Consider the following 11,074-nt stretch of genomic DNA (forward strand, 5'->3'; position numbering starts at 1 on the left):
AAGAAGTTCGACTACATCAACCGTGTTGTCAAACGCTTCCGCTTTCGGTCTACGAGGGTACGTGGACACACTCTTCCCTCTCATTGCTATGCATCTCCTAGATAGATCTTGTGTGAGCGTAGGATATTTTTTGAAATTGCATGCTATGTTCCCCAACAAATACATCATCACCTAGATGCAAAGGACCATTTCTCAGACCAATGGTCCAACCAAAAAAGGGTATTCGTCCCCGAACCCATCGTAATGGAGGATCCTATTCAAAGAACTAGATTAGCTGGATTATGGATTGCCAAAATTGGGATCCTCCTAAGTGCTGAGAGCGAAAGCAAGTGGTTGTCCATGCAAATATTTTGCATGGATGATGTCCAACCGGAGATCCCCTTCTCCGGTTTGAAATTTGCCACAACCTTTTGGAGAGCAGCGCAATGTTCATACGCTCAGATGAATTGGTGCCCAGCCAACCCGATCCTTGGGTTTACATCTTTCCGACTATTTGACCATATGATACTTTAGCTTGTCTCGCTTCCCAACTGAAGAGAATCTGGACTGGTACTTAGCTATGTCATGGTGAAGGAATTCATGAAGACCATAGAATCCCATCAAATACATAAACATGCTTATCATGGACGAGTTAATGAGAACCATCCTAGCCGCTTTTCAAGGTTCCACTCTATGAACCTTGGTAACCGTAGGGCGAAAGTCCTTTACTAGCAGCCGGGAGTCACTAATTGGCATATCTAGAAAGGATGTCGGAAAGGACCCAAGGCAACAACTTAGTCGCTCAATGTCGGAATACCCAAGCACCATGACTTCGCCCTTGCTATAGTTGACACTCAGACCTGACATTCCTTCGAAGAAGAGAAGCATGAATATGATGTGTTGGATATCTGCATCCGATCCTTCTACCATAAGGATGGTATCGTCAACAAATTGGAGGTGGGTGACCCCACCTTCCCTAATAAGATCGTTTAGCCGCATCAAGGATGGTCACTGGCTTATCGACCACCAAGCTAAACAAAGAAAAGAGAAAGAGGGCCCCCTTTGCGCACCCCACGAGAGGTGGGGAAGTAGGGGCCGATATCACTATTGATTTTAAATGTCGTTCTACCACTAGAAATGAGGTGCTTGACCCTAGCACCCAATGCTTATCGAATCCTTTTCGAATAAGGAATCCCGCGAAAAGGACAAATGCACGGTGTCATATGCTTTGTGGAATTCAAATTTGAAAAGCACTGCTTTAAGGTGTTTTATCTTGACTTCATGGATTACTTCATGAAGAAAAGAATCCCATCTAGAACAAACAATCATCATCATGTTGATTTTGAGAATCTGGAACCTGAGGGCAGATATGGTTCATGCGAAGGAGGTGCCACCAGTGGAGATATTTAGAAGCTTCTTGTGTAGCTACATGTCTTCCTTGGACCAGATTGCCAAGTTTAGCGTTGAGGAGGTGACGAAGCACAAGATTCCCATGTATCTGCTCGTAATTCCCCCGATAAAATGCAACCAACATTTCTCGTACACTAAGTGAGGTAAATGTCATGCATCAAAATCAACATATTAAGTCGGTCAATCATGCATACAATGGTGAGCAATGACCATAACAAAAACTGAAGTACACGAAGGAACAATGGATCAAATCATCATAGGATAACCCAATTTACATCTTAACATAATAGTAACAAAATGATCACTATAAGTTCATGTGTCAAAATTGAATTGGGGGATAATCCAATGCATTTTTCTATCGGAAATAAGTCATGTCTTAACACTTTCTGAGATCAAATATAGAAGTACACGGGTTGTGGGTGTAAAATGCACAAAATGAATCCTAAACACAAAGTTAACGGTGGAGTAAGCCCATGACACCCATGTACATGTGGGAAAATTCTTTTTGCACATATTCGCAATGTTGACTCCACTATGATAGAAATCGACCTAAACACCATAACCATCACTCACCTATAAACACATTTAGATGAGGCATGTGTAGTGGAGGTAGACCATATTCTCTCCTTTGCGTCATTTTGACGATTGTAGAGGTCGGGAGGCAATAAGCTCTTTCTTCACCTAAAAAAGATTCTCTCATGTGCACACTTTTAAACTATAGGACTCTTTTCAAAGCAACTATTGGAACGAGAGGGAAAAGTAAGAGAGGTTGCCTTGTAAAGTGTTGTCTTATCATAGAAAAGTACTGGGAGAAGTTGTGTTATATATCATCAAAAGTGTATCGTTGTGTTCACATTCGAATAAATTTAACATTTTGATGGCATATAATACATTTTTATTCAAACTGAGAACATAGGAATGAGCACAGGCCCTATACACCCAGCATGAGCGAGCATTAATTTTACGTAAGTTTTATCTTGGGATTTGGCCCATCTAAATTGATTTTGAAGTACTCCTTTTTTGCATCATTTTTAAGTACTACTAAAACGCATGCTCTGAATCTTGTAAGTCACCCTCCTTAGAACATCTCTACCATATTTGACATATTAACCTACAATGCAAAGATATAACTCAGTCGTCGTTTTTTTATATTGAAAACTGGTTTTTGGTATAGGAGAGAGAAGAAGATCTAATCTTTTTGGTTTCTCCCCATCACCTTAAATACCTATGACATAAGACTTGTTTGCATACACACTATCATATGGCCCCACTCATCGGTGACACAATGTGGTCACCCACACCACTACTCTCCCTCACTCCTGTGCATGTACCAGTCGTCTCTGCCTTCTTTGCTGTGTCAATTATCCGCCATTGTCTCGTCGCAACTTCAGCACTCCGGCCATCCGTGCTACCTCATGCGGAACGCGAGGGATCCTTTTCCCTCTCCCCCACTCTTTCTTGCAAGTCGCCATCATGGCGGCTTGAGGACTACATATCCACAATTAGAAGTGGCCATGATGTGGCGAAGGTAGAAACGAATAGAGACGGTCCGTCCTGGGAGATATATGGTCATTGGAGGAAGGTAAGGAGGGTTGTGAGAGGTTGTGTGGGCGGCATAGATGTTTGCTATGGCGGCGTGTGGTCAAAATCGTTGTCGGCAGGAGCTGTGTCTTAAAATGTGTGCATAGATGCAGTTCTCTGCTCCCACACATGGGTCTAATTTTTGGATCATGCATTGATGGTTACCTATTTGGAGGTACAACTATATAAGAGAGAGAATTTTAGGTAATGACCTAAACATAAGGGAAAAGCAACCCGACCCTGATAGTAAATTTAGTTAACTATATAAGAGCTTTCTTTTTTTGTTAAAGTGACAATTATTAGGGATCGATATAACTAATTTATCAAATCTACTGAAGATGCCCGTACAACAAAAGGCTAAAAGGCATCACTTAGCTATGTGACTGCTGCTACTACTACCACCACCATTTGGAAATCTGAGTCAAGTGAGGAGTGACTTCGAACCGCAATGTTGCTAGCTTTTTCTGCAACACATAGGTGAATGTTCATACATATCGCAATTGCTCATAATTTTGTAGGATTAGTTGAGGAAATGCACATACATATCTCAATTGCCTACTAGCTAGGTATATTGTATGCTTCGAAATTTGCAATTTCAATCGCAAAGATGTGAGAAAGTGTTTCTCTATGGGGAAGAAACATTAAACAATTTTACAGATCATATACATGGTTGTGGCTGTAATACCCACATCACGAATGTCATACCCAAATTTGGCGGTTGAGTAAGCCCATAAGAGCCATGTACATGTGGAAAATTTGTCTCTGCGTAAACACACCGAGGTAGTAATCAGCTAAACTACCAGAAACAGAAATATTTCTGTGGGCTGAAGACCGACAGGAAAAGTGGGAAACCCGACAGGGAAAGCATTTCCTGTCGGGTGGCCGTCAGGGAAAAACGACAGGGATAGCTCGACAGGGATACCTGCTTTTGCCTGTCGGCCAACCGACAGGAAACATTTCCCTGACGGATATTCCTGACGGTAACCGACAGGGAAACAAGTTTTTGTCAGGTATAGGATGGCCAGGGGTATACGCTATATCCCTGTCGTCGGGCCCGACAGGAAAATTCGCCGCATTTCGCTGTCAGTTAGTCACCGACAGGAATATTCAGTGCATTTCGCTGTCATCTCGTGCCCGACAGGAAATTATATATCACACCCACAATGATTCTGTACTCCTGTCAGTCCAATACCTCCAGCAATTGAATGTACAGATTAATGTTCCATTCAAATTTGTATGTTGCACCTATCACCACAAACCATACCATAACCAAATGCACGTGTCAACCACAACCATAAATTTGAAGGATAAAGTTTAGTTTCACACATCTAAGTACATAACAGTTCTTGACAACAAAAGATAAATTGTTCAACTTGCAAGTTGCAAGGATAAGCTTCAGTGCATTACAGACAAAATACATCATACTTCACAACAATAGATCATAGTTCAGAACAGATAACTTGGCTTTAGTGTTTGTTGCAACTACCAAAATGCTATTGTGTTACCAACACTACCATCACTTCTAAAGTCATGTTACCATACTCTGTCAACAAAGGCACTTCCCAGGTTACCATCACTAGCATTCTAAGTCTTGCTTTCCCGATTGTTGGAGTCGTCACCGCCAACAGCTTCACCCGAATCACCATCATCGGTGTTGTCATCCAATGTTTGGGTTCCAATATGAGATGCCCCTACATCAGATTATTTATTTAGACAAACCAGGAGAGGTTATGAAGCAAACTAGAAAAGGCCTCTGAATTAAATGTTGCAGTAAACCATCAGGTAGAAAATATGAATTATTATAACACCACATGGCCTTCTGTGAGTAAACCATCAACACACTGAGTTTGGACAGATTTGGTGAACAAGGTTAGTAGTCATTTTAACTAAGAGAGAGTGATCAAAATAAAAGTAAACATCTACCACAAATGGTGTTTTGAACAGATTTGGCCAAGAAATTAAGTATAGTAAATTCGCTAAGTTGGGATTACATGTGCATGGACGAATCAAGGTGCACTCATACAAGCATATCTTGACATGTTTTGGGTGGGAAATGAGAGGAAGTGGTGCCAACTATCAAGCCAAATCTGTATATAGTACCTTACCAATCAATAAGATCTAAGATATTCATGATATGGCTAATGGCTACTCAAATAACATAATACTCTTTATTTGCAAAGGTTGGCTGACCATCAGTTTGACAAAAAGTTTCAGGAAATAATTTACTTACATGTGGCTGGGACCTTGCTCCATGGGTGTAGCTCCTCTGGTAGTTCTTTACCCATCTCCTTAAAAAGGACCTATGAACAAGTATGCAACATTAGAACAGCTGGTAATTTGAACAATTAATCTGAAATATGTACACATATTTGCATGTACCAAGAAGAGTCGTTCATGCATATCCACTTTATTTTGCAGGTACTCATTATGTCGCTTCAGTTCTTCGTTTTCTTGAATAGCTCGTCGCTTCAGTTCTTCGTTTTCTTGAATAGTTCGTCGAAGTGATGCTGAAGTTGACAGCCTCAGTTTCTTCTCTCTAGATGTTGAGATAACATCAGCCTTCTTAATTGCCCCATCCGCTATTGCTAGTCGCCCATGGGGAATGCCACCTGATGATTCATATAACATTTGCCCATGTAACTCTCGCTCCTCCCAATTATCAGGATGTGCGGCTCTAGCCAAATCACGGTAATCATCCTAGAACAATAGTTATTTTAACTTGGATACATGCAGATAGAACCAGTAGTTGGTGATTAGAAGGAGCGAGAACATACGTGGCGTTTTTTAGCACCAATAAGCACAAAGATGAGGCCATGCATGTTCCTTAACCCATGGTATTCCACCTTCCAAGTATTGGCCATATTCAAGCTCTTTTGAACATGCCAACGTGCCATCAAGCCGCTCTCCTTTCTTCTCATAGTAGAACTTCACAGCATCCACACGAACTTGATACATCATGTCTCTCACTTTTTTCATTGCATAGTTGTCAAACACACGATCAACGTCATCCTCCACCTTGTCCGAGTCTTCATCATCCTTCACATGAACCTCAAACAAGTTCTATAAGTTCACACATTTTCATGTCAAATATGCATGTGCAATACAGATTTTCAAAATAACTCCCAAGTACTTGGAACTTGCCCAAAACACTTGCTTCACACGATCTGCTGCTATCTGCCCCTTATCATCTAGAGTATCATCATCATAATAATCAGATCACTCCAAAGCTGGGCGGGTTTTAATGACAACATCACCTTCCTTCTTCTCAATTATGCCGGGTGTTCTCATTTAAGAATGATTCCAAGTTGCATAGTATAGTTGTCCTATTTGGAATTAGGGTCAACATAATTAAATTGCCTAAACAACAAGGCAAGAAGCATTAACTGGTAGGATAATGGTGTCGATCATAAAAGTAAGCACATGTGAAGAAACAACCATACCTGTCACCTTTAAGAGTTTCTTAGATTGGTAGAAGTCCTTGGACAAGTTAGCACCTGGAGGCATAAGTTCATGGATGATTTGTAACACATCATCATATTCCGCAATTGACATATTATACTGAGATTTCATTGCTAGCAAACGCGCTATTGTAGAAAGACGCGAGTGTGTTGTGTTCTCATGGACAATTTCATCAGCACTGCTAACCATCCTATAGAAAGCCTTGGCAGAGGAAGTTGGTTCTTCATCAATTGGTGGAGGACAGGGACCACCTAGGTCAACTAACATATTGTCCATTCGATCAACCATTTGGTCAATTTCATCATGCCTCGCACAATTTGTGGCAGAGGAAAATCTGTCTTGGCTAGGAACATATTTCTCACCATGTTCTGTCCACATTTCATAGTTTTCTCTAAACCCGTATTTATACAAGTGCTTCTCTACCTCATCCCTACTGCGCTTAAAATAATTACGACACTTGGCACATGGACACTTGATTTTACCACCTTCGGCTACGCCGGGAAAAGAGAATGCATGGTCTAGAAATCAGTCGGTTTGTTAAAGCCATGGGTTAGAAGGAATTTGACCAAACTGCCAACCACTATACATCCATGTAAGATCTGCCATTTAACAAATTCTATGTTGAAAATGGAATATATCAGCTATTTAATTATTTAAGCTCAACACATCATACTTAAGATGAGCTATTTAGCAACAACACATATATAGTAATTGGAAGCAAACAGATGTACACAAAAGATAAAAATGTAATGCTGGAAGTTTAATGCTTACCAAAGGGTTGCTGAAATAGTGAAAAATGTGGAGTCACCAAGCTGGCCAAGAAACTCCCAAAGTCCACTAGCAAATCCAAGATCTAATCCTATTACACACAACATAACCATTTGAGATAATTAGCATAAGGATAGTAAGGATAGTAGGAAATGAAAAAGAAGGAGCTCAAAAAAAAATCCCAATAGCAAAATAATGAAAAACTTTGGTAAGCATTATCGGACCATAAAACAAGACATGCATAGATATATTAGAGAAATTGACCGAATATTAAACAACAACAAGCATGCAGTACTGACCACTACCTTGATAATCAGCAGTCGTTTAACTCTGTTTTCTTTCTCATCAACAAGTGAAATAACTTCAGAAGTCCTGTAACCTAGGAGATGTAAAAAAAAGATTTGACTTTTAGACTTTGGTTTTGGCAATCTAATCAGCAAGACAAAGTATTTGATAGTCTACTGGAAGAAAAACAAGTGCCAAATCAGGGTAGGCGTACAGATTTGTATGTCTCTTTCCAGCACGAATCTGATAGGGCCTAATAATATGCCGTGGATGGGTAACTGACACAACCCAACTCTATAAAATCCATCCAAATAGCTAGTAGCTTATTCCTAGATGGATTAGGCATGCTACTGTCAGCAACGGGGCGATTCAGCCATATGGGCTCCTCCGCCACTTGCAACAAATAAATCTCAAATGCCATATGGGCGTCTGTACAGCAAAGGGTGGTACCTGGATTGGAAAGGGCGCCACTCAGGGAAGGATGCGGTGGTCCAGTGGACGACGGCCACGGGGTCGTTGACGGCGGCCAAGGGGTCGTTGACGGTGGCCCTCCTCCGGAAGCGCTGGGAGATTACCAGCGACACTTCGGGCAGCGGGTGGTCAGTCTACTGACCAGCGAATCAGGCGGAGGGGGCGAACGAGAGGATGGAATAGGCGAGGGATTTGGGGGCGCAGCCGACGGCGAGGGATTCGGGGCGCAGCCGGCCGCTGGCCGCTGGAAAGAGAGCTAGGTTGGGGGCTGAGATTTGGGGGAGAATGTTCGAGAGTTAGCTAGGTTTGGAGCAATTTGGGGATAGAGCCCATATGTTTTTTTTTTTTTTGAGAAAATGGCGGGCTCGAATTGGCAAAGCGGCGGGACAATGGGCTATTCCTGTGGGCCGAGAAGCGACCGACAAGTATATTATTATTTCTGTGAGTCCATGGACAAGCGCACAGGAAAATTAATCTATTCCTCGCGTGTAGTTGCGGCCCGACAGTAGAAGCCCATTTCCCTGTGCGATAACGCGGGCCTGATAGGAAAATAAGAGACTCATAGAAATATTTCAGTTTCTGGTAGTGTAAACACCAAAACCATCAATTAATCTTATATGAACACGGTTAGTCGATGAGGCATGTGTAGTTCATATCCTCTCATTTGCGTCATTTTAACGGGTGCAAAGGCCCGGGGGACAATAAAGCTCTTTCTTTATCTAAAAAGAATTCTCTCATCCGCACACTCCAAACTATGGGACGCTTTTCAAAGCAACAATAGAACGAGAGAAAAAGTGAAAGAGTGTGTGTAAAGTGAAGTCTTTATCAAAAGAAAAAAAAGTTAAGTGGAGTCTCATCGTATAGAAGAGATGTTTTTTTGTCTTCACTTCACTGTGAAATTCACACAGGTATTACCTTCGTTTGGAAAACAGATTCCAAGCTTAATTAAGTTCCCTATATCCAAATTAGTGAGATACTGGACAGAAGCTTAGACGTGAATCATGCGATCCTTTGAACTCTATAAAGTACTCAGGAGTCATGACAGTACGGCAGTTAAGCAGCATGACGCAAGCAACCCTAGAAGATGCTTGGAAACTTGTATTGGAATCGCCGTTAGTACTTGATTACACGGAATTTAACATATACTAGTACGTACTACTACACTCACACATGCATATACACAGAATTTTGTTTGGAAGTTATACTACCATACAAGAGGTATATACGTACTACTACACTCACACATGCATATACCCAGTTCCTCCAGGCGTCGCCACCTCCTCCACCTCTCCCACCGCCGCCACCGCCCCCGTTCCCTCCGCCTTGGTAGTGTGCGGCCAGGCAGAGCAGCACCGCGCAGAGCCGCCTCGCCTTGCCTGACATGGCCGTCTCCTGTTTCTGGCAACACACCAGTAGGCACGTCGCTGTGCAGAATGTGCAGTCCCTCCTCTCACTATCGCTCGTCTTCGATCTCTGCGCTTCCCGGAGTCGTGGTTTTGCGGCAAAAATAACAAATATGACCTATGGATGAAACTATTTCACAAATTAAACTGTGTTTGAAAAATTTCATCCGACTGACCCTTTTGTGTAGCGCCCGACATATAGGCGTCACATTACACTGTGCAACGTCTAGCTCTCAGGCGCTACACACCTAGCTAGAGCCGCACCTCAGAATGTCTGAAAAATGCTAAGTCAATGTGCAACGCCTGAGAGTTAGACGCTACACTATATAGTGTGTAGGCGTTGCACAGCATGCGATATGCAAACCCATGCACAAAGTTAATTTAACACGCAGGAGAGGGCAAGGAAACAAGCAGACAAAAGAGCCTGCAAGCAGAGGTACGACGCGCAGCATGTCTGGATGGACATGTGCTTTCATGCATGCATGCATGCAGGAGAAAAAGTGGTATAAGTATACTAGTATAGGTAGTATATATGAACATGGTAAGTGGAAAAAATATTTGGGCCGGGTCCACACCGTGCCATGCATGCATGGGCTTGCCCTGTGTAGAGTGTGTCCACACCGTGACGTTGGGTGAAGTCACTAGTGCAACACCTACACGCTAGGCGCTACACTATACAGTGTGGCGTCTAGCTCTCAGGCGTTGCACATTGACTGAGTATTTTTCAGGTAGTCTGGGATGCGATGCTGGATATGCGTGTAGCGTCTCAGAGCTAGGCGTTGCACAGTATAGTGTGACGTCTAGATGTCGGGCGCTAGACAAAAAAATTAGTTGAGTGAATTTTTTTTAAACAGAGTTTAGTTTGTAAAATAGTTTCATTCATAGGTCAAATTTATCAACTCTGCCTGGTTTTGCGCCTTATATGAACGAATGAGAGGGACAGGAAGGACGCCGGAAATTGCGTAACCTTGCTCCTTGCTTTTTCTCAGAATTACGGCTAGGCCACTTCGTGCTGCGCTAGCTGTTACCGTAACTACCCGCCCTAGACGTGTAGATCACACGTCGTGCTAAGCATGGCTACATGCGTACGGACAGCAGGTACAAATACTTCCGTGTAGGCTACCGATAGTTGCCTGAATATAACACGGAAACGCAATTCGCTGCCCGAGCTCGTCTGCACCTTATGAACAGTAAATTCAAAATAAATATGTAAAATATAAAATTTCTAAAAAAAATTAGGTGGCAGATATTTCAATGCGTGATATTCATACCAAATTTCAGCTTGTTCGAACATCTGAGTAGCTCCTGGAAAAAAAGACAAAATCGGTCAAAACAGTACATGAACTGTAAATTTTTTCTTGCAGCCCAAAATTTTGTCTTTTTTGCTGAGAGCTACTGAAATACATTCTCTCCCTATGACGTACTCTTTCCGTCCCATAATGTAAGACATTTTTTTGACTCTAGTGTAGTGTCAAAAAACGTCTTACATTATGGGATGGAGGGAGTACTTGGGATTCTTTTGAAACGAATCATATCAACCAAAATCATAGTTGTCACATAAAGTGGAGTAATGTCATGAAAAAAGAGTTATTTTCCTATTATAAAACCACAGATGAGTAAACCCCCACCTAGCAACAACTATAAGAATCCAACTTGACCCACCCGTCAAAGAGGCAGATGGCCAGGTGATGAGGTGTAAAATTAACAAACATACCACA

At 42.1% G+C, this 11,074-nt stretch overlaps 1 protein-coding gene across 6 annotated transcripts; it reads right to left on the bottom strand.

Annotated features, from left to right (window-relative positions):
- Positions 1-4,299: 4,299 nt before the first annotated feature.
- LOC125523138 lies at positions 4,300-8,265 on the bottom strand. Of its 6 annotated transcripts, XR_007290127.1 has the most exons (9): positions 7,933-8,265; positions 7,503-7,576; positions 7,201-7,288; positions 6,411-6,464; positions 6,101-6,293; positions 5,745-6,006; positions 5,350-5,667; positions 5,201-5,270; positions 4,300-4,661 (listed from the first exon to the last, which is right to left on the bottom strand). XR_007290127.1 is itself a non-coding variant. In XM_048688209.1 (8 exons), exons 5-8 carry the CDS (start codon positions 5,886-5,888, stop codon positions 4,555-4,557), a joined length of 639 nt encoding a protein of 212 aa, XP_048544166.1. In that variant the 5' UTR covers positions 5,889-6,006; positions 6,411-6,464; positions 7,201-7,288; positions 7,503-7,576; positions 7,933-8,264; the 3' UTR covers positions 4,300-4,554. The 6 variants fall into 6 exon arrangements, 3 of the variants coding, with proteins under 3 accessions (XP_048544166.1, XP_048544153.1, XP_048544160.1); XR_007290124.1 differs by having other exon boundaries at positions 5,745-6,327; XR_007290125.1 differs by having other exon boundaries at positions 5,350-5,579; positions 5,745-6,293; positions 7,933-8,264.
- Between the last annotated feature and the right edge of the window lie 2,809 nt (positions 8,266-11,074).

The sequence above is a fragment of the Triticum urartu genome, chromosome 1 (genome assembly GCF_003073215.2).
Source record: "Triticum urartu cultivar G1812 chromosome 1, Tu2.1, whole genome shotgun sequence".
NCBI classification, from domain to species: Eukaryota; Viridiplantae; Streptophyta; class Magnoliopsida; order Poales; family Poaceae; genus Triticum; species Triticum urartu.